Source organism: Callithrix jacchus, chromosome 2, assembly GCF_049354715.1.
Source record: "Callithrix jacchus isolate 240 chromosome 2, calJac240_pri, whole genome shotgun sequence".
Taxonomy (NCBI): domain Eukaryota; kingdom Metazoa; phylum Chordata; class Mammalia; order Primates; family Cebidae; genus Callithrix; species Callithrix jacchus.
In genome coordinates, this window is record NC_133503.1 from 133,320,001 (window position 1) to 133,344,965 (window position 24,965).

Below are 24,965 nucleotides of genomic sequence, written 5' to 3' on the forward strand. Positions count from 1 at the left end.
AAAGTTGTGTAAAATATAGGTGTGTGTTGTGATGTGAATCCTTTTAGTTACAGATGCTTAGTTATCACTAACTTAAACAGTTGGAAGATATTACTAAAGTGCTTGATGTCAGTTATTATTATTATATCTTTTTGAAGAGAGTAGATCATCCTTTCTAATTCAGTTTTTAAAAAGCATATATGACATATATATCTTACTTTAAAAGTGATAAGTTAAAAACTAGTTGCTTAACCAGTAATGATTGTCCCTTTGTACATATCTATAAAAAAAAAAGTAAATTTGCCTCATACATTGTTTACAAGATTGCTGTTGAAGATTTGATTTGTATACACAAAGAACCCCTACATTTAGTTGTGTGAATTGAGAAAACAAGTTACGCTTTTGCAAATTTATTACCTGATTTTAAATGAAATTAATCAGTCTTTCAAATCATATGTGTAACTTTAATTAATGGAAAATTTAAACTGCAGCTTAAAATTTTTGAAAACATTAAAAAATATTTCAAATATTTATGAACTCTTAGAATAACATGGGCATGTACATTCTCCCACACACATCATAAGAAGTTACTTTTTTCTAATCATAAATCATTTTCTCTAGTTTCTGAGAGATATGTCTTTTCAGAGTATTTAAGATATGCAGTATCTATTACTACATTGTCTTTAGAGTATTTCCTTAATACCATAGCATATAAAATAAATGAATAATTTAAGTTGCAGAGGCCACAGTGACTAAAGGACCTTGCAATGCCTGGAAAATAAAATTTCCTAAAAAATATGTATTTTTTAAAGACCATTCTCAATTTTCCAGGAATTATGGTTTGGAAGAACAAGTAGTCCAGTAGGTTAAATCAGATGGTTGGGAATTTCAAAGATAAGTTTCTCACAGCATTAAAAGTAGATATTTAGTCTGTTTTACCATAATAAAAATGCTACCCATCCCCCACATGATTGGTCTATTTTTTAGAAGTTTAAATTAGTGGATATTTGTTAATAAATATTTAGAGATCTATAGAAGCAAGTTTTATGTACTTATTTGTTCATAAACTCAAGTTTAGTCAAGGTCCCAGTTTTTATTTTAAGTGGTTATTTAGATAATGTTTTCCAATGAAGCTATCTTACTTTAAAATTACCTTTTTTAAAAAAATTGTAATATTTTATAGGATTTGTAGCCTAAGGACCATTGGATGTTTATTACCATTCAGTTAGTGTATCTAAAGTAAAAAAAAGAAATTTATAGTAGCAAAAGTTGAATTGGATTAAAAAAAAACCATTTCATCAGCTATTATAATGTTACTATATAATTTTTCTAACTAAAGATTTTGCTTGATAATACACAAGATGGTGTAGCTAATTACTTTCTACTAAAATGTGAATTCAATTGTAAGCACATTAGAATTTTTAAAAATTAGAATTTAAAAAATTTTAAATTAGAATTTTATAGGACAATTGTAATGTTCCTTGTCATTTTATTCAATATTAATTATGCTAACAGAGAGATATATGCTAGTATTAGTTTCACTATTGTTGATCACTAATTGTATTTAAATTGATATGATATTTTATTTTTTATAAATTGGGAATTTTGAATAGAATAGTTTATATTTAATGTTGTATAGAAATATACTTTAGGAATTTAGAAGTAAAACTGTATCAGTTATTAATGTCAGAATTTTGCGTATTCCTTTTTTGCCATTTTGGATTCCAAGTTGGAATGTGGTTCACTACGCTTAATATGCATGTTGAAAAAGTGTTCTTTGTGCAAAGTACTTTAAGAAGGGTTGAGTTAAACAAAGTTTAGTATGCTTCTTTACTATAAGATTACTCAGAAGCTGTCATTTTGTGAAACCTTTAAGAGGGGAAGAGTATATATGTTTCAAAAGCTTTGTTTATTCGTAAAAGCATTTTTACTTTCATTTACTTTTGCCACATCTGTTAACATTTCTTTGAAGACCATTCCTTTTTCCTCTGTAAAAGAAAGCAATTGTTACCACTTTTGAAAAATGACAATTTGATTATGTTTACATGATCAATTAAAGGACAGATTTTCCCCCATACATAAAACAAGTTAGTCAGCTAGCTGTAATTACAGCTTCTGTGCCTTTTTAAAATCTCAAATGTTTCAGTTATTACTTGGGGTTTTTAGGTTGACCAGAGAAAGGGATGTTTGTCACAGATGTATGATTACATGTAATCATTATATTCTATCCACAAAATCAGGATCCTGAAAGATTCTACCAAGTAATTCATTGGAAATAGTTCAGGAAGACTGCAGAACAACAACTTGCAAAAAGTTGTGATGCTCTTCGAATGCCATAAAAGATATAATTTATATATTTTTTATGTTTTTGTAAGATAAAATTAGAAATTTTTCATGTTTTTTCATGCTAAAACAATACTGTTCTGTTTATGCCTCCAGTTATGAAAAGGCAACATTTTAAAACAATGTTTATTGACAAATTGAGGAAGTCAGGCTGTAAAATAACTATTTTACTCCTAGTAAACAGGTAAAGAATAAAAGGGTAAAACATTTGATACAAAATAGACTTTTTTAAACTACAGATTATAAATAAGGTTACTTAGGCAAGAAAGATTTGGAGGGCTTCAGAATCTTTCCTAGCTGTTAAAATTGTGTCAAGTATAGCTCTGTATCAAGTACCATTACCAAATTTTATTTAAAAGTAATAATTAAGTAGTTAAAGACTTATAAAGTAGTTTTTTAAATTCCAAATTTTGATGTGGTAGAGTACAAATTAAATATACATTGATAGTATATTTAATAAATACCCTTTAATAAATACCAAATCACTTTATATGTATACCATCAGATAGGATTATTGTGTGAAAATTATTTGCAACTCTTGCAGTTTTCTGAATGAAAATTAATAGTTAATGATTATTTTGTCATTCTTTTGTACAAAAGGACTTCAATTTCAGTAATATGAAAATAGAAGAAATCTTCATACATGCTTCTTCTGGAACCATTTTGACTTAATGAACAAAGTCTTAGTTCAATGCACTTATAACCACAGTACATATCAAAGTGAGTCTGTATAAAGCTATTTCTCCTAATCCAACACAGATGTCCCAGATTCTGCTGCTAAATTTTCTGATCAATAATTTCAAGAATAACTTGAGTTGATGGGTCACCAAAAATAATTGCTATAGGAAATATAATTAAATAGACCTTATTTTATAATTTGATAAAATCCACATATGCTAACTAATGCTAACTTTTGATATCTATAAGAAACTAAAGTCACTTCAAGTATTTTCTTCACCCATTTTAAATAGCATGATAATCAATATTAGTTTGAAATAACCACATAGCCCATCATCTGTCTGTTTTAGGCAAACAACTATTGCATAGAACAGAATAGAATGATGATATTGAATATTCCTCTGCTAATAATCTAGTTTGCCAGTGTCCTCTTTCAGATGCTGTCTTAAATCCCATTTGGATATAAGTTATATATAACAATTTTGGAAGTAAATTATGAATAATAGAACTACAGGTTCAGTTTATCCAAGGAATACTACCTATGTACCATGTTTTAGGTTCTCTGCTTCTTTTAATGCATCTAAGATAAACTTTTTTTAAAAAATCTTTTTATTTTTTTTTTGAGACAGAGTACTCACTCTTTTGCCCAGGTTGGAGTGCAGTGGTGTAATCTTGGCTCGCAGCAACCTCTGCCTCCTGAGTTCAAGTGATTCTCCTGGCTCATCTTCCCGAGTAGCTGGGATTACAGGTGCCCACCACCATGCCTGGCTAATTTTTGTGTTTTTAGTAGAGACAGGGTTTTACCATGTTGGCCAGGCTGGTCTTGAACTCTTGACCTCAAGTGATCTGCCTGCCTCTGCCTCCCAAAGTGCTGGGATTACAGGTGTGAGCCACTACACCTGGCCGACTTGGCTTTGTTAAAAGTGTAATAATAACTGCATCATACTCTTGACTCAAATTGAGCTTGCAGACACCTTAGCTATTTTCCCCACGATACTCACAAACCAGTCCTACTTTATCTAGTACTTGTATAGTCTTACTTAAAAACAAAACAAAACCTCTCACATGCAGAACTGTCTTCCATCCACCCGTGTTTCCTTCTGTCTTTCTCAAACTTAGCCAAACCAATTACAATAAATATCTAGTGAACGATATCCCAAAGGTTGTGAGATGAGAGCGTGATTACTATGTTGACAACTCAAGTTGGGAAGGGTATCATTTGAGAGAGAGATGATGATGAGCTCAGTTTTAAACCTGCTTCAGTTGCTGGTGGTGATGTCTAAATAGAGATATTATAAAGGCAGTTAGAGATATGGGTATGGACAGAGGATAAAAAGTCAAATGTATAGAGAGATTTGTGATTTTAGGTGGTAATTAAAACTGTCAGAGTGTTTTGTATGGAGATGAAGCAGCTGTGGGAGGTGCTTTCTCATATAAACTCAAGCAGAAGCTATTCACAATGTCTTTAGCCCTTTCAGTAGTATGTACTTTTTCATCTAACTGACATCTAAGAACCTAAGAACCTTTGAAGGACCTTTTAAGGGAAGTTTAGAGGATTTGTGAAATAATAAGTTTTATATTTGTGTTTTTTGAATTATTCATTCTAAGATTTATTCATTTATTAATCCTTGAGATTCATAATATTGAAAAGAGTGATACTGATTTTGTGTTTGGCATGCATCATTTTAGCTGTTTATAAAATATCTAACTTATTTTTAAAAATTAATTAAAGCACATATTCTACTTCAGCAGTTAATAAAACTTGAACCATCTCCAGTTAAATGGATTAATTAATGGGTACTGGGAAACTATAAAGTAACAAATACCATTAAATGAAACATTCATTTTCTTTCATTTAGGATACAAGAAATTGAGAACATGTTGCTTCCAGTGGTGGGAACTGAGTGGCTGGGGGCAGGGTGTGTAGGTGGTGGGTCGCCTTTTCACAATTTATCCTTTTGTGCTATTCAAATTTTGAACCATGGAATGATTTTACCTTGGGAACAGATCAAAGAAATTTAAATTTTGAAAATTGCTTCATTTACTTTAAACATGAGATTGTATTTTATGGTAGAAAATATTGACACTTGATGTTAGAAGTCATGATTTCACATCCTGTTTTCATCATTTCCTGGACAGCTGGCGTTTTACTTCTTTGAATTGCAGATTCTCATTTGAAAAAGAAGCTGATGATAGTTGACCTGCTTACCATACAGGGTAATTATGAGTTATTTCATTCAGCAAATATATCTGTGAGGCATATATTCCGCTAGGTGTGATGTGAGACATATTTCCAGTCCTTGGAGGATTTATTTTTAAGTGTGAAAGTAGACAAAATTTCAACCTATTGTGATGATGCAGATAAATATGCTGTGAAGATACATAGACATAGGATCCACAGTGTCAGCTTGGGAGAGTGGATGGATTGATGTTAGTTAGAGTGGTCCTCCTGGAAGACAAGGACATTTATTTGAGTTAAGTTTTGAAGAATGAGTTGGTTGGGAGAGGATGAGGAGAGGAGACATTTTATTCAGAATAAGCAACATCTCCAGCCCTATCTCATTTTATGTGTGTTTCTGGGCAAAACAATTTTGTTTTATTTTAAGTTTTGTTAGGAGAGGATACTGTAGCAGGTTCTTCCTTAGTTTTGCTGACTGTCAAAATCTTGACTATAATTATCAAGAAGTTTGGGAATAGTGGAAAATCTCACTTAGGACTTTACAGTGACCACAAGAATTAGTGGAAAATGACTAAAATTCACTGAATTTTAACTACATACATTTTATTTTATAGACTATGAGCATTAAATCATCAGCTCCTGATGTCAACCTTAGTTCTTCCATACTAAGAAACTAGTGAAAATTCTAAATAAATGTGGTTGACTTGCAATTTTCTAATTGAGTAGACTTTTTTCTTCCTGTATCAAAGTAGTAAGTGGATACACTTTTCCTGGTGCCATGTTATTTCCTTTGAAGCACAGTGAAACTTCTAACCCCCCATAATGGTCTATAGACTTAATATCTAGCTACTTTGTTCCCACTGTCCATTACGTTGCAGTTTATAGGCCTTGATATTTTATTATTTAACACCTAATATCCTGTAAGTTACAGTAGTACTTTGAAAATGTGATGTAGATAGAAGATAATATTATTTATTCTGGATATTATCCTCTAGTTGACACCATAATTATTAAAAAACAAAGTGTTTTGTTTTGAGACAAAGTTTTACTTTTGTTGCCCAGGCTGGAGTACAATGGTGCGATCTTGGCTCACTGCAACCTCTGCCTCCCTGGTTCAACAGATTGTCCTGCCTCAGCCTCCCAAGTAGCTAGGATTACAGGCATGCACCACCATGCCTGGCTAATTTTTTATTTTTAGTAGAGATGGAGTTTCTTCATGTTGGTCACACTGGTCTTGAACTCCTGACTTCAGGCAATCCACCCACCTCAGCCTCCCAAAGTGCTGAATTACAGGCGTGAGCTACCATACCTGATCAGAAGCTAAAACAAATTTACACTATTTTAGGTTTAAGTGTGAAATGTAGACTTTTACACAAAATTTATATGGAGCATTTTTTTAATATAGTGGAAAACATAAAACTGGGGATTGGATAGGTAATTTAATCTTTACTTCATGTTTATTTGTAGATAGGGAAAAATAAGAGGTACTTCAATTTCTAAATGATTTGTTTAGAATGAATTAGTCCAAAGTAGAAAAGCTTTATTTCTGTACTTACAGAACAGTCTTTGCTGTTAGTAACTGTCACTTTAGATACTTTGGCTTCAAGTAACAGAAAACAAAACTGTATGTGGCTTAAACTATAATGATATTTATTATCTCCTACAATAAGAAAACTAGAAGCAGTATCCTTTTAGGGTTGGTTGATTCAGTAATTCAATATTATCATTAAAGACTGGAGTCCTCTGACCAGACTGACCTGTCTTTTTAGGCAGGATTTCCTCATGATCCCAAGGTGCCTGACACAAGTGTCAAATGTAACACAGAAGTGACAATGTCCGGGTGAGAAAATGGATTATATCCTATTTAGGAGCAATGACAACCTTCTCAGAACCCCCAACAGATGTCTCTTATCTAACTTTGGCCAAAATTAGGTCATTTGCACATGTCTAAACTATTGCTTGGAAAAGGGAGTGAGATCGTTGTGATTGGTTTCTTCCTTTTGTGACATGGTAAAAGCCCCATAAAACTGCATACCTCAACCACACCTTGGCTTTCTGTTGAAACTGCTCTCTATAACCCTGATGTGACAGTCAAGCAGTCCAAACCCACGCCATCTTGGTCCCTGCGACACGTAATAAGTAACTAAGGTCTGTAATTTCCACCCTACCCAGGCAATGTGTAAACTAATGCTTATCCTGACTTCTGTGACCCACTTCAGTAACAATGGGAATGTCCGAAGCCCCTCACCCTCATATCCGCCCAGGAAGGGATTTACGGAATGTCCAAAGTCCACTGGCCCTTGGAATGTCTGAAGCCTCTCACCCCCATCCCCTACCCCTCACCCTCACCCCCGAGGTGGTTTACAGGCATAAAAGGTCTTGACACCCTCCTTTCAGGGCCACGGGGTTGGAGAGATGCGAGCCCTCCGTGGCAGCCAGCAGTAAAGATCCTGCAATTTGGCCTACTTTTGTCTTGGTGTTGACTTTCTCGCTCCAGTACAACACTTAGAAGGGCATGACTTCTTGACTGATCATAAACAAAATTGGATTCTGTTGGCAAGTAAGAAGTGGAGGAATGGTTGCTGGGTAGGTAACAATGCCTGCTGTAATTGAACACATTTAGACTTTTATGTTCAAATGTTTGAGAATTACTTAAATTAGTAGCTAAGGATATGGAATTTAACAGCTCTTTGGCACTTAACAAATGTGAGAACTTGGACAAGGTACTGAAGCTCCATTAATTTTGATTTAGTAGTTACTAAAATGGGAAAAATACTAGTATCTATTTGGTTTGTTTTGAGGACTTAAATGACATGCGACATTTAGCATGCTTTGGCACCCTGCTTGGTTCTTAGTAAGTGGTCAGTATGTGTTAGCTGCCTTTATCATTGTATTTAATTTTAATTTATCTTACGTGATTCAAGCTTTTGCCTAAATTCATTACATATTATATTTCATGAGACACCAATATTGTAACTGTCTGTTCTTAAATTATAACTGTTGAACTTCACCAAACAGCAAAAAAGCTTTAGGAGAGCAGATTTGGTGATACCCATTGGAAATGCTAAAACTTGAAATGTCATTCATCCAATCTGACTTCTTTCATCGGTGTTATTTTATCAATCTCTAGCTTAATTTCATTAATAGTATCAGTTTTTGATCAGCTTCCTGGAATACAGTAACTTAGATTTTATTCATTTCTGAAATATTGATGTTTTCATTAAGTTATATTTTTATTGAAAGACTCTTTTAAAAACATTGTGGAGAGGCATAATTAGCAAGAGATTATAAAATAGAGATGATGTTACTTAAATAGGGTCGTAAGTATTAAATGCAATGAAGTACCTACTAAACATCTGTTCATATTTTTAGTCTCTCAATTTAAGTTTCTTCTTTTCCATAATCTCTCACACAACACAAATCTCAAATATACTGTTCGTTTCTTCAGAGGCAGGAGAGTTTGTCATCAGCTATATCAATAGAGAAGAACTGTATATAATAGGAAAAATGAAATTATAGTAGAGGTTTCAAACAGGGACTTAATACAAGGAATTGATGACAGATATTGGTGTAATTTTTATAAAAATGTCAAACTTTTATTAGCTGATCAGAAGTCATCTTACCCACTTTTTACAGCATGTTTTTTTTTTTAACATTATTAACTGCTTATTATGTTCTAGGCACTGTGGGAAGTATCCTGCCCAAAGAAGACTGTTTTTATAAGTCCAGGTTAAATGGATTCTCTTTTTCAACAATTGCTTCATTTTACAGCCATAACCATTGTTGCATGTGTGTGTGCGTATGTGTGCGTGTGTGTGTGTGTGTGTCAGGGGAATGGAGTTCCTGGAGTTTCTAATTGTTTTCATTTTTATAATTGAGAGAAAAAACATGACTTCTTTGTCATATCATTAATATCTTCTACGTTATTACTCGTTGTCTCTGTTCCTTGAAATCTAGTCCATCCTTAGACATATTTCCTTAAGAGCTCACACTAAGCTCCTCATTTGGACCGATTGATTTCCAGGCCTGTAGCACAGTTTTAACGTTGGGATATATTTTTCCTTTGTTAGGGATTATGTTGACAGTGACTTCTTGGTTTCATGGCTTCTTTTCTTGATTTGCATCTTTAGTGTGTTGGAGTATGTTAAGTAAATTTCTCAGAAAGGTGACAGTACATAAACTTTTTAAATTTTTCTGTAACTAAAAATAGATCCCTTAGCCTATAACTTCTTTCATTAGTTATTTACATAGCTTATTTATTGCCTCTTTGAAATTTTAACTCATGTATCCTCTTCTGGAAGAGACATTCCTATTTTAAATTGCAGACCCCCTGTATTACCAGTCCTCCTTCAGGGCTTTTTCTCCATAGCACTTTTCATAATCTAAAATGCTCATTTTCTTTATTTCCCCACTAAAAAGTGCCATAGGGCAGGGATATTTGTAGTTCACTGCTGATCCTTCCTTGGTACATAAAATCATACCTGGCACATAGTAGTCCTTTAATAAATAATTGTTAAGTCAGTTAATGAATTTTTCCCACCACCTTTTATTATAGTTATAAATCTAGGTTGTAAATCATTTTCTTCCTAAACTTTGAAGGGATTATACCATCTTCTTCTGATACCTAGTGTTATTAATGAGAAGTATAAGTCAATCTGATTCTTCCTTTTACAGATGACCTATTTCTTCTCTTTTTGAAGGCTTTAATTTTCATGGAGCTCTGGAAATTCTTTTTTTTTTTTTTTTAATTTTTGAGATGGAGATTCACTCTTTTGCCCAGGCTGGAATGCAATGGTATGATCTTGGCTCACTGCATCCTCCGCCTCCTGGGTTCAAGTGATTCTCCTGCCGCAACCTCCTGAGTAGCTGGGATTGCAGGCACTTGCCACCACGCCCCACTGATTTTTGTATATTTAGTAAAGATGGTGCTTCACCATGTTGGCCAGGCTGGTCTCGAACTCCTGACCTCAACTCATCCTCCCACCTTGGCCTCCCAGAGTCCTGGGATTACAGGTGTGAGCCACTGGAAATTCTTCATGTACATAGATTTTTATTTTTGTTTTTTATTTTTTAAATGGATTCTGCTTCTAAAAGGCACTTATGAAGCCCTTTCAGTTAAGATTGCTTTCTTTTCCAGCTTTGGGAAATTTTCTTAAAAAACAAATTCTTTATTTGCTTTGTTTCTGCTTTGCAACTGCTGTGGGTTATATAATGAACCTATCAGATTTATTTTATTTTCCCGTGGTGTTTCCTTTCTTTTTAATTTTACTTTTTTGTGGTAAGAGTTTTAATATACTTATTATCTAGCATATTTTCTTCGACTGAAATAAAATATCAAATAGTGGGCTAAAATAGGAGTAGATCGATTTAATATTTGTATTTTGTTGTTCACTAATAATCTAATGACAAAATTTGAGTTATTACATTAGTAGAAAAAATAAGTGATAGGAAATGATCATTGGTTGACGGGAAAAGGAGTTAGTCTAATTTCACTATGCTGTTTCACTATTATATACTGTGTATTTAAAAAAATTTTTTAGGAAGAAAATATTTCATGTCTATTAAACTTATAGGTAGGAATGTTCATCACAGTATTATTTATAATATGGGAATGAGTTAAATATCCAACAGAATAATGCTTCATATGCTGTCATCTTTACTTCACAATCACTAACAGCTATATTTTCAAAGAACATTGAATGACATTGGAAGTGACTTATTATCCAAATTATTATTATTTATTAATATTATTATATACTTTTTGAGACAGTCTTGCTCTGTTATTTGGGCTGGAATGCATTGGCACAATAATAGCTTACTGCATCCATGACTCCCTAGTCTCTAGGGATCCTCCCACCTCAGACTCCTGAGTAGCTGGAGCTACACCTCCATGCCACCATGCCTGACTAATTTTAAAAAGTTTTTTGTAGAGATGAAATCTCGCCATCTTGCCCAGGTTGGTCTCAGACTCCTGGCCTCAAGTGATCCTCCTGCCTCAGCCTCCCAAGGTGTTGGGATTACAGGTGTGAGCCACTGCACCTGGCCCAAATTATTTTTTTATATATCTAAATGTAAATTTTCACACATGTTAAGAGAAAAAGACTAGTGGACAATACTCAAAATGTTAATACAGGTCCATAATCCCTTATTTTGAAAACCCTTGGGCCCATATGTGTTTGTGATTTTTTGAATTTTATAGAAGTAGTATATATTTCCATAATAGCATCTAGAAAAGTTCTCTATAATCATACACAGTAGTATTTCTGCAGTGAAACATGACTATTCACATTAATTGGTACACATAAATTCTGTAAATCATGTTACCTCATTTGAGGTTACACTTTGCTGCTGAATGAGTTGTGTCTAATAATAAAAGTTATTTTTTAAAAAAACTTTTGGGTTTCAGAATTATGTGTATTTTGAATTGGTAGTGATTAGGAGTGATTTTTGAAATATTGGTTTTTATAATTTTTTATTTTTATAAATATGTACATATGTACATTATAGAAAAATGTCTTAGTTACAAATTTAAAAATACATACTTGTCTTTCAGTTTCTTATTAAATCTTAGGCTTTCCTACAAATGAGAAAAGAGCCAGATTCACCAGAAGTTATTAATTCATTGATTCAACAAATATTTATCCAATAACTACTATTTTAATAAGCATAAAGAGACTCAACCTTATTAGAGAAGTATTTCAAACCATAATAGAATACTATTTCACACTCTTCTGATTGTGAGAAGTTTAATAATTTTGACAATCTCAGTTCACCAGGATGCCAAGAAGTAGGAAATTTCATATACTACAGGTTGAATATCAACTGATGAAACTGCTTGGAAAGCAATTTGATGATATTTACTGAAATTCAAGTTGTATATATACTTTATAAAACCTTCAGCATCATCTGACCCATTACTGGGTTCTCACTAAATGAGTGATTTTTTTTTTTTTCTTTTTCAGGGCAATACATGCTATTCAATAACTTGTTTCCTGGGCCCTTTCACAAAATACAACTTTTTAAGCAAAAACATAATTTGTATTTATTTTGATATGTCAATAACCATGCAAATATGCAGCACCTTTACTTAGCTCATGTGATAGGTAGTTAAGTAACTCTTCAGTGTTGCTGGAGCCATTGCTGCTGTTTTTTATAGGCAAGCACAATGAAGTAGGATGACTTGGATTATCAATCAGAATTATTCGTGGGCTTGGGCATAGAATCCTCTTCTGTTGTATACTTCTTCAGAAGTCACCATGTTGTTCTTATTGCTCAATTTTTGTGAATCACTTTTTTCTGCTTCAGAATTGTTTTATAAATATATATTTCTGTCTTTAAATCGAAAATATTAAAAGGCAACAGTGAGATTTCTAGACTCAACTTTTATTCATTCAGCCAACATTGAGTGCCTACTATGTAAGAAGATCAATTATACAATATGAATACAACCTAATCCTCTCTTCAAGGAACTTAAGACCTAGGAAGTAAATGGCTTCAGTGTAGTGTGTTGATGCTAATATAGTTAAGTAGGTGTTGGACAGAATTAAGTGGAAGTCTTTCAAGTCAGGTATCAGCAACCCTTATTTGTAAAGGACCAGATATTATATTTTAGGTTTCACAGGCCATATGGTTCTATCATAACTACTCTTCTCTGCTCTTGTTGCGTGAAAGCAGCCATAGATTATATATATGTGTTCCAATAAAACTTTATTTATGAATATTAACTTTGAATTCCATATTTTCATATGACAATTCTTTAAAAAAAGTTTTACCCATTCAAAAATGTAAAAACTGTTCATAGCTCTTAGACTATACAAAAACAGATTACAGAATGGATTTGGCTTCCTGACCATAGACTGCCTAACCCTGTTTAAGTCTTTGATAACCTATCCAATTCCAGCTACTTTCATTACTGGGGGAGTTTAGTAACATACCAGATTTAGAAGTATTGAAAGTCTCATTGCTAATCCAGTAGTTTCTGAATATTCTTGATATTCTGAATAATAATCATGATTATATAATAATCATGATAATAAAACAACAATAGTAATACTGTTGCATTGATGATATGCTCACAGGTCCCAAACTCAAAGGCTTACAAAGACCAAGTATGATGCCTGACTGTTAATGAAACAGGGGGTTATGTGAATTGGGGCAAAGGAATAGCATGTAATCCTTCTACAAGAGATAACAGCCACCACTTAGCTTCCTCCACCAGTGGGAATACAACCTCTATGTTTCCTGATGAAAATATCCAAGAGAAGCCAGAAATTCAGATGTATATGTCAAATCTCCCAGCTTTTTAATGTGACAACACCATTTTTTAAAAAATATTCCTTCTTTTTAACATTGTGAGTCAAATAAAATCATGTTTAGGTTTCATTTAAGCAGCCTGGCAGTTTGCCATCTCTGCCCTAACAAATTTCTTTTGTTATTTAAAGGGAACTTTTAGAGAAGTATCTTTAGTGATATGCATTAATGATTTTATTTAAAAAATTTTATGTCTCAAATAATATTTTAATATTAAAAATTATTAAAACAGTTTTTAATTATAAATCAAATGCAGATTTCTGTATCTGACATTCACATGTTTGATTTGTCATGCTTGAATGGATCAGTACTTGCAGCTTTCCCCTGAAGTTGACTTTGTGGTCACAGCTTTTTTTTTCCCTTTTTGTCAACAGCTTTATTGAGATATAATTCGCATATTATACAATTAACCCATTTTAAATCTACAATTTATTGGCTTTTAGCATATTCACAGAGTTGCGCAACTGTCACCACAGTCATTTTTAGAACATGATCCTTACCCCCAAAAGAAATCTTATGCCCTTTAGCTATCACCCTTCCAATTCCCCTGTTGTCCCCAGTCCTAGGTAGCCACTAATCTACTTTATATTTCTATAGATTTGCCTGTTCTGGATATGTCCTATAATAAAATCACATAATATGTAGCCTTTTATGTCAGGCTTCCTTTTTACTTAGCATGTTTTCAGGCTTCATCCATGTTGTAGCTTGAATCAGCACTTCATTTTTTTTTAAATTGACCAGTATTCCATTTTATGGATATACCACATTTTCCATTGGTCATTGGACTTCCACATTTTGCCTGTCATGCATAATGTTGCTGTAAACATTCATAGACATGTTTTCTCTGGGCATATATTTTCATTTTTCTAGGGTATATACCTAGAAATGGAATTGTCAGGACATATGGCTACACTATTTAACTTTTTGAGGAATAGTCAAAACTTTTCTAAAGCTACTATACCAGTTTTGATTGCCATCAGCAATATTTGATTGTTCCAACTAGTCTACATCCTTGCCATCTTGCCAACAGCCAGATGGAATAAGCTTTTTTTTTTTTGAGATGGAGTTTCACTGTTGTTACCCAGACTGGAGTGCAATGGCATGATCTCGGCTCACCGCAACCTCCGCCTTCTGGGTTCAAGCAATTCTCCTGCCTCAGCCTCCCGAGTAGCTGGGACTACAGGCGTGCACTACCACGCCCAGCTAATTTTTGTATTTTTAGTAGAGATGGGGTTTCACCTTGTTGACCAGGATGGTCTCGATCTCTTGACCTCGTGATCCACCCGCCTTGGCCTCCCAAAATGCTGGGATTATAGGCGTGAGCCACCGTGCCCTGCCAGAATAAGCTATTTTTAATGCATATGGGCTATGAAAGCTTTTTCTTCTGCTCTTCAGGTACTATGTATATAGGAATGTTAATATTTTCTTGGACTATTCTTTTATATTACAACTTTAATAAACCTGAATTAGGGGAGATTAAACTATTATGGTTAATTTAATTTGGATTATCTAAAGGATAATCAGAACTTTGTATTGCAGTATTTCATATTGTTGAAATTTTTCCCAATGTACTTTCTTTTTCAATACTTTTTCTTACTTTAGTAAGTAAATACTAGTTTGTTTCCACCACTTGTCTATGAGAGAACCATGTCTAAGTTATCTATCCCAGCTCCTCGCACACGGAAAATGTGGCATAAAATTAAGTGCAAATGAATACTTGTTAAACAATTTTGTTGTTAAAAGTAATCCAGTCTTTCTTTGTTTTGGATTTGACATGCTATCTACTGAATTTTTCCCTGCCAGTAAACTGAGCTTTTATCATTGTGCTGTTTCAGATACATGTTTGGAAGACATATTTAAAAAAAAAATAAAGACAGTTGTATTAGTATATAACTAATTTTCGAGTATCGCTTTGACATTGTAATTATATACTGAAGTGGGTTTTTAATTTAAAAATTAAGAATTTCATGCTTTGATAGATTGTACTTATTAGGCAGGTATAGAACTTTATCATACTTATATCTATGACTAAACTCTTCTTCTTCTGTTCTTCTCCCCAATCTAGTATATCTACTTTGGTATTTTAAATATAATATGTTTTATATTTACACAGTTTCTTTGTCTCTTATGGTCTAGAGAGAAAGCTAATTTTCTGAAACATTTTTGGCTTTTTTTATAGGTTAGTGAAAGAAAAAGTGATGTATGAAAAAGAAGCAAAACAACAAGAAGAAAAGATTGAAAAAATGAGAGCTGAAGATGGTGAAAACTATGACATTAAAAAGCAGGTAAAATTATAAATAACAATAGCTAACATTTACAGAATGCTATATTAACTAATGTAGTTTTTAAAGTAGTCCTCTGACTGAGATGATATTATTTACTTTTTTACTATTAAAACTTCCATTTAAAGATAAGGAAACTCAAACACAGGTTAAATAAGTGCCCAAATCACAAAATTGCTAAGTGACATAGCTCTGGTTTTGTTTTTGTTTTGTTTACAAGAGATAGGGTCTCACCCTGTCATCCAAACTGGAGTGCAGTGGCATGATCATGGCTCACTGCAGCCTTAACCTCTGGGCTAAAGTGATCCCCTCACCTCTGCCTTCAAAGTGCTGGGATTACAAGCATGAGCCCCTGCACCTGGCATAGCTAAGATTTGAACACAAACATTCTGGCTCTAGTATCTGTACTCTTAACCACTAAACTCTACTACCTTTCCAATTTTAAGTATCCAATATAGAAACGGACTAATCTTATATTACTTATATATTAAATTCACAAATATTTTCTCCAAACTGATGTGAAGACCACCAAAATAAAATATATATTACACTTTTCAATGGCACTTCTGATTGTCTGCATGACAGATTTCAGTGGCCTTAACATTGCATACAAGGCTTTTCTTGATTTTGACATCTGCTTATCTAACCTCATTTCTTACCAATCCCTATCTGGACCTCTTAGGTGCCTTTTAGCTCCCTGAACATGCCCTTTCTTCTTTGCCTCTGAAATTTTGCATGTCTGGGATGCTCTTACTCCTGGCCTTACTACCCTCTCTTTATTAATTTCTATTCTTCCTGAGGTCTCTTCTACACTCACCTCTAGTCTGAGTTAGGTGCCCCTCCTTTTTACTCCCGTATCACTTTCTTTATTCCCATTATAGCATATATTGAAAATTCATTTCTCAGCTGACACTTGCTTCATAATTCCTTGAGAAAATAGAGGCTATTAGGGAACTTTCTCATATTCTTACTACAAAATCTATCAACTTACCTGCATCTGTACCACCTTCCTTCCTGTAAGAGTGGATTATGTACCCTAGCCCTTGTTAATCAGCAACCTTGTTATTACTCTTTTTTTCCCTCATCTTACATACCTCGATAGCATTTGACACAAGTTACCACTTTCACCTTGAAACTTGACGTATCCTCTGAGGTTTTCAATATTAAAAATCTTGATTTCTCACTAACCCAGCCTACTCCCTCAAACAAAGAACTATTCTTCTTTCTTTTTCTCATCTTGGTAAATGATACATCCACTCACCAGATACCCAAGCCAAAAATTTAGTTAGTCCCCTCTTCATATTTTTCTCTCTTTCTAATAATCACATCTAATATCAACATCTCCTATTTTTTTTTCTTTTCTTTTTTTTGATACAGAGTCTCACTCTGTCACCCAGGCTGGAGTGCAGTGTGATCTCAGCTCACTGTTACCTTCACCTCCTGTGCTCAGGCAGTTCTGCCTCAGCATCCCGAGTAGCTGGGATTACAGGCATGCGCCACCACACTTGGCTGATTTTGTATTTTTAGTAGAGATGGGGTTTTGCCATGTTGGCCAAACTGTTGAACTCCTGACCTCGGGTGATCTGCCCGCCTTGGCCTCCCAAAGTGCTGGGATTATAGGCGTGAGCCACCATGTCTGGCTAGCACCTCCTATTTCTTAATCTCTCTATTTTTCTCTCTACTGCCATTGTTCTAGTCCAGTCCACTGTCATCTCTTGCTTGTACTATTTGTTGCAGAAGCTTCTCAGTTGGCATACTTCTTTCACTCTTGACATCCTCCATTCCTTCCCCACCACAACAACCCAATTAACCTCTATAAAATGTACCTCAGGTCACTTGGTCTTCTACGTAAAATCTAGTGTTAGATACATTTAAAATAATTTCCAGATGACAGTTTTAAAAAAAGAGAGTGTGAGCCAGCTTATACAGACTATATCTTAAAATTTATTTTTAAAATCAGCTTTATGAACTGACAGCTGTTTTTTCACGTAAGTTGTGGTATAACTGGTAATCACACTTAGGCTTAATTCAGCAAAATTAATCAATCATTTAAAATAAACTTTTTTGTAGGGAGTTGCTTTCTGCCGTGCAAAAGAAATGCAGCAGCACCTGACACATCTTGTTGGCTCTCTCTTCCTTTGGCTTTCTAGGAAGAGAGCCTTCTTATTTTGTTAAACTTTTAGGCAAGGCTGCCTTCCTTTATTTGTGATGTAGCACTTTGCATATAAAAGACATTTGTGTGTCAGATACTCATAAATTGGGGGAGGATTAGTAAATAGATGTGTAGATATTGTATATCCCCCTTATTTTATTTTTTAATATTAATAAATTATGTTGGGCAATGGGGGCTCCCTCTGTTGCCTAAGCTGTCATCAGTGAAGAAAGATAATTTGACTTCTTTTACTTTACTTTTTAAAATTTCCCTAGGTTATTGGGGAACAGGTAATATTTGTTACATGAGTAAGTTCTTTAGTGGTGATTTTTGATATTTTGGTGCACCCATCACCCAAGTAGTATACACTGAACCTGATTTGTAGTCTTTTATCCCTCACCCCTGTCCCACCCTTTCCCTCTGAGTCCCCAAGGTCTATTGTGTCATTCTTATGCCTTTGTATCCTCATAGCTTAGCTTCCACTTCTGAATGAGAACATATGATGTGTGGTTTTCCATTCCTGAGTTCCTTCATGTAGAATAATAGTCTTCAGTCCCATCCAAGTTGCTGCAAATGCCATTAACTCATTCCTTTTTATGGCTGAGTAGTATTCCATCGTGTATATATCTATATATACATATACACACACATACACATATACACAATGGAATACTATCACAGTTTCTTTACTCATTGATTGATGGGCATTTGGGTTGGTTCTACATTTTGGTAATTATGAATTGTGCTGCTATAAACATGCGTGTGCAAGTATTTTTTCATATAATGACTTCTTTTCCTCTGGGTAGATACCCATTAGTGAAATTGCTGGATCAAATGGTAGCCCTACTTTTATTTCTTTTTTTTTTTTTTTTTTTTAATTTTTTATTGGATTTTAGGTTTTGGGGTACATGAGCAGAGCATGCAAGACAGTTGCGTAGGTATGCACATGGCAGTGTGCTTTGCTTTGCTTCTCCCCTTCACCCACATTTGGCATTTCTCCCCAGGCTATCCCTCCCCACCTCCCCCTCCCACTGGCCCTCCCCTTTTCCCCCCAATAGACCTTAGTGTTTAGTACTCCCCTTTCTGTGTCCATGTGTTCTCATTTTTCATCACCCGCCTATGAGTGAGAATATGCGGTGTTTCATTTTCTGTTCTTGTGTCAGTTTGCTGAGGATGATGTTCTCCAGATTCATCCATGTCCCTCTCCGCGGACTCAGAGAGCTCCAATCCTGGGTTGTTCTCACAGCGCCATCTTGAGTCCTCCCCCCTCTTCTTTATGTTCCTTTTATTTCTTTAAGGAATCTCCACAATGTTTTCTATGGTGGACATACTGGTTTACATTCCCACCAGCAGTGTAGAAGTGTTCCCTATTCACCACATCCACACCAACATTTACTATTTTTTTATTTTTTTGATTATGGCCATTCTTGCAGGAGTAAGGTGGTATTGCATTGTTCTTTTGATTTGCATTTCCTTGTTCATTAGTAATGTTGAACATTTTTTCATTTGTTTGTTGGCCATTTGTATATCTTCTTTTGAGAATTGTCTATTTGTATTGTTTAGCCCACTTTTTGATGGGATTGTTTGTTTTTTTCTTGCTAATTTGTTTTGAGTTTGTTATAGATTCTGAATATTAGTCTCATGTCAGATGTATAGATTGTGAAGATTTTCTCCCGCTCTGTGGGTTGTCTGTTTACTTTGCTGACTGTTTCTTTTGCCATACAAAAGCTCTTTAATTAAGCCTCAGCTATTTATCTTTGTTTTTATTGTATTTGCTTTTTTGGGTTCTTAGTTATAAAATCCGTGCCTAAGCCAAGGTCTAGAAGAGTTTTTCCAATGTTATCTTCTAGAATTTTTATGGTTTCACGTGTTGGATTTAATTTGTTAATCTATCTGGAGATGATTTTTGTATAAGGTGAGATATGAGGGTCCAGTTTCATTCTTCTATATGGGGCTAGCCAGTTGTCCCAGCACTATTTGTTGAAAAGGGTGTCCTTTCCCCCTATGTTTTTGTTTGCTTTGTCAAAAATAGTTGGCTATAAGTATTTGGGTTTATTTCTGAGTTCTGTATTCTTGAATGTAAGTTTTCACTTCTGTAGGATAAATGCCTGAGAGTGCAGTTACTAGGTTGTATGTATGTGGTTTTTGTTTTAAAAGAAACTACCGAACTCTTTTCCAGAGTAACTGTACTATTTTATGTTCCCACCAGCAATGATTCAATTTCTCTACATCCTCACCAGCATTCAGTTTGATTTCTATTTTTTAATTTTAGATTTAGCCATCAACTATATGATAGCTTTATAGTGATAGCTCGTGCTTTTAATTTGCATTTCCATAATGGCTAATAATGTTGAATATTTTTTAATGTGCTTATTTGCTGTTTGTATATCCTCTTCATTGAAATGTCAACTACTGAATGCTTTGTTGTTGTTTTTTTCCCTTTTGAGTTTTGAGAGTTCATTGCATATTCCAGACATATGCCCTTTGTCAGATATGTGGTTTGTAAGTATTTCTGTCTGTAGTTTGTCTTTTTATCCTCTTAACAGTGTCTTTGACAGAAAAACAGTTTTTTTTGTTGTTTCTATTTTTGTTTTGAGACAGAATCTTGCTCTGCCACCCAGACTGTAGTCAGGAGATCTTGGCTCACTGCAACCTCTTCCTCCTGGGTTCATACAATCCCTCTGCCTTAGCCTCTCAAGTAGCCAGGACTACAGGCATGTGCCACCATGCCTGGCCAGTTTTTTTTATTGTTGTTGTTAAGGCGGAGCCTAACTCTGTAGACCAGGCTGGAATGCAGTGGTGCGATCTCAGCTCACTGCAACCTCTGCCTCCCAGGTTCAAGCAGTTTTCCTGCCTCAGCCTCCCTACTAGCCTGTATTATATGCGCCTGCCACCATGCCCAGCTAATTTTTGTATTTTTTGTAGAGGTGGGGTTTCACTGTGTTGGTCAGGCTGGTTGGTCTTTACCTCCTGACCTCACATGATCTGCCTGCCTTGGCCTCCCAAGGTGCTGGGATTATAGGCATGAGCCGTTGTGCCCAGCCAACAGTTTTTAAATTTGAGAACATCCAGTTTATCAGTAATTCCTTTTATGAATCATACGTTTGGTGTCAGAGCTAAGGCCTCTTTGCTTGTTGTAGGTCCCAAAGATTTTCTATTTTTATTTTTCCTAAAAGTTGTATGATTTAAGTCTTCAATTTTTTGAGGTGGTTTGTGTATAAGGTGTTACGTTTGGTTTGAGAGTCATCTTTTTGCCAGTCAACGTCCAGTTGCTCCAGCAGCATTTGTTGTAAAGGCTGTCCTCCCTTCATTGAAAATTGCTTTTGTATCTGTGTCAAAAAATAGTTGGGCATATTTGTGTGGGTTTACTTTTGTGTTCTCTCTTCTTGTTCATTAATCTTTGTCCCTTTAACAATACTACACTGTCTTGATTTTATACTGATGTAGTAAATCTTAACATTGGGGAAGAATGAGTATTTACTATATTCTTTTTCTTTTTTTCAAAATTATTTTAGCTTTTCTAGATTGTTTTGCCTTTTCATGTACATTTTTAAATAAGCTTGTCTGTATCTATAAAACACCTTTTCATAGGAATTGCATTAAACCTATACATCAGTTTGGACAAATTGATGTCCCAGTTAATGGACATGGTAAGTCTTTCCAATTTATTTAGGTCTTGATTTCCTTCATCAGCATTTTATAATTTTCAACATACAGATTCTACACATTATAAATGTTTAACTAAGTTTTTTTTTTTTTTTTTTTTGGGATGCTCTTGCAAATGGTATTTTTTTTGTTTTGGTCTCCACATACCATATATGTTGTTAGATACAAAATGCATTTTTTTGTGTGTGTGTTGATCTTGTAACCTGCAAACTCACCTTGCTGAACTCACTTATTAGTTCTACAATTATATTCATTTTCTTTCTTAGACCTGTTGTGAATTACATGGATTGATTGTCAAATATTTAACCATCCTTGCATATCTAGAATGAATCCTACTTGATAATGGTATATAAATAATTCTTTGTATACATTGCTGAATTCAATTTGCTAATTTGTTGAGGCAGTTTTCTTTTTTGTGCTATCTTTGTATGGTGTTGGTGTAAGATTAATACTGATTTCATAAAATCATTTGGGAAGGGTTCCCTTCTTTTCTGTTTTCTTGAAGGATTTGTGTAAAATTGGTGTTGTTATTTAAATGTGTGGTAGACTTGTCTATTGAAATTGTCTGGGCCTGGAGAGCTCTTTTGTAGGAACTTGTAAATTACAATTTTATTCAGCAGAACATTGGAGAGAAAGTATTTTTTAAATTAACAACAACAAATAAATTACAACTTCAGTTTCTGTAGTGATTGATTAATAGAACTATTTAAATAGTTAAGTTTGGGTAGTTGGTAGTTTTTAAGGAATTGGTCCATTTCTTCTAAGTTGTTTAATCTATGGGCATTATGAACAGTATTATAACATCATTTATAATATTTCTTTCTTCTTTTAATAGTTACAGGATCTGTAATATCCTCTATTTTGGACTGCTTTGGGTGATTTGTGCCTTTTCACTTCATCTCTGTCTTGCTAAACGTTTATCAGTGTTTTGTTTTTTTTTCTTTTCAAGAAACCAGCCTTTTGGGTTTTTTATTTTATTACTATTTTTTTTGAGATAGGGTTTCATTCTGTCCCCCAGGCTGGAGTGCAGTGGTGCAATTATGGCTCACTGCACCCTTAACCCACCAGGCTCAAGCAATCCTCCCACTTTGGCCTCCCAAGTAATTGGGATTACAGATGTGTGTCACCATGCCTTGCTAATTTTTTGTAGAGATGGGGTATTGTCATATTACCCAGGCTGGTCTCGAATTCCTGGGCACTAGTGATCTGCCTGCTCCGACCTCCCAAAGTGTTAGGATTAGAGGCGTGAGCCACTGCACTCAGCCAAAACCAGCTTTTTGTTTCACACAGTTTTGTCTATTGCTTTTCTGTTTTTAATTTCATTGATTTCTGCTCTTATTATTTCCTTCCTTCTGCTTGTTTTAGGTTTATTTTCTCTTCTTTTTTTAGGTTCTTGAAAGAAGAACTTAGATTATTAATTTCAGACCTTTGCTTTTTATTAATGTAAGCATTTAGTGCTATAAATTTCCCAACAGACACTGCTTTAGCTGCATCTCATAACATTTAACATGTTATATTTTCATTTCAATTAATCTATGTCTTTGAGACTTTTTTGTTGGCCCATGGGCTACTTACAAGTATGTTATTTAATTTCTAAGTAGGGATTTTTCTTCTTTCTGTTATGATTTTTAATTTTACTCCATTACGGTCAGAGAATGTATTATGTAGGATTTCAGTTCTTTTCAATTTGTTGGGGTTTTTGTTATTGTTGGGGATTTTTGATCCAGAATGTGGTATACTTCAGTAAATACTTCATGGGCCCTTGAAAAGTATTTGTATTCTCACTGTTTATTAGAACATTGTATTCTCCCTTCTGAGGTAGAGTATTCTATAAAGGTCATTTATACCTTGTTCGTTGGTATTGTTCAGTTCTTTTGTACCTTTACTGATTTTTATCTAATATTTCTATCAATTGGTGAGAGGGGGGTATTGAAATCCCCAGCTCTGTATATGGATTTGTCTGTTTTTCATTTCAGCTCTATCCGTTTTTGTTTTACATATTTTAAAGCTCTGTTGTTTAATGTATACACATCTATCACAATGTTTTCTTGGTAGATTGATAGTTTTATGATAATGTAACATCCCTCTTTGTAATAATTTTTTTGCTTTGAAGTTTACTTTATCTGATGTTAGTTTAGCCACTCCTGATTTTTTGGCTTTTTAGAGGCAAGGTCTCTCTCTTTTGACTAGGCTGGAGTACATTCTCACGATCATAGCTCATTGTAATCTCCCAGCTCCTAGACTCAAGTGATCCTCCTGCCTCAGCCTCTTGAGTAGCTAGAACTACAGGCATGTGCCACCACACTCAGCTAATTTTATTTTTTGTAGACAAGGCTTCACTGTGTTGCCCAGGCTGGTTGCAAACCGCTGGCCTCAAGCAATCTTCCTGCCTTGGCCTCCCAAAGTGCTGGGATTATATAGGAATAAGCCACCATGCTTAGCCCTGATTTTTTAAATTAATGTTTACATTACATATTTTTTCCCATCCTTTTATTTTTTTATTATGTTTGAAGTGAGTTTCTTATAGACAGCATGTATATTGGGTCTAATCCACGAATCTCTGCCTTTTAACTAGTGTATTTACATCATTTACCTTTAAAGTAATTATTGATACATTAGAGCTTAAGGGCCCAAAGATCTTTTTTTTTCTTTGACTTAAGATTCTTCTTACAGTCTTACCCATTTGACAATAACCACAAAATACAAGTCAAATTGATTTCTTGACAAGCGAGTGCATTAATATTTTACTACTATCTTAAGGAAAGACTTAACCATTATTCCAGTAATCTCTAGATTTCTTTAGAGCTCAGTCTGGCAAACTGATGCCTTGTTGCAGAGGCAGCTAATAGCCAATATTAGAGTATTTATTGATTATTATAGCTATAAGTATAGCTAGCTTCTGATGGATGATCTGGATTCTTAAAGAAGCTAGAAACCTCATCACAATCAAGCAGTAATCTAAGAGCTTGATTAACATTGGCCAGATTATTTCACAGAACTCTTCCTTCTGACAAAAATGAAGATCTGCCGATTAGTGTATTTTCTTTTCAATTTATATATGTTTGATTCTAAAGGAAATTGAGTAGATTTTAGGTTCAGCATTTATTTATTGTTATAACCTGAACCTTGCTAAACTAACTCCCAACTTCCATTTTACTGAACAAATACCCCTTATAAAACCATAACTTGTTTTAGAAACAATTAGACATCAGTTAGGATGGCATCCTGTATATTTGTTCCTCTAAGGTTCTTTGCACCTCCCAGTCTGTGTCAAGATCCTGTATTAAGCTCAGACTTATCATAGTCAACATAAGAATAAACTGACAGTTGATTTGACAGTATTATAAACAGAGGTACAATTCATTTGAATACTACC

General features: G+C 34.3%; 1 protein-coding gene across 7 annotated transcripts in view; it reads left to right on the forward strand.

Moving 5' to 3' along the window:
- TBCA (tubulin folding cofactor A) overlaps positions 1–24,965 on the forward strand; it is an 83,225-nt gene that overhangs the window by 54,270 nt on the left and 3,990 nt on the right. For 5 of the 7 annotated variants that reach the window (XM_054252156.2, XM_078365893.1, XM_002744839.7 and 2 more), the window contains one exon: positions 15,669–15,774. In XM_054252156.2, the coding sequence (XP_054108131.2) occupies positions 15,669–15,774 (106 nt within the window). Of the gene's footprint in view, positions 1,229–15,668; positions 15,775–24,965 lie in introns of those variants that run through there. The other 2 variants (XR_013532600.1, XR_013532601.1) reach the window with 2 other exon arrangements.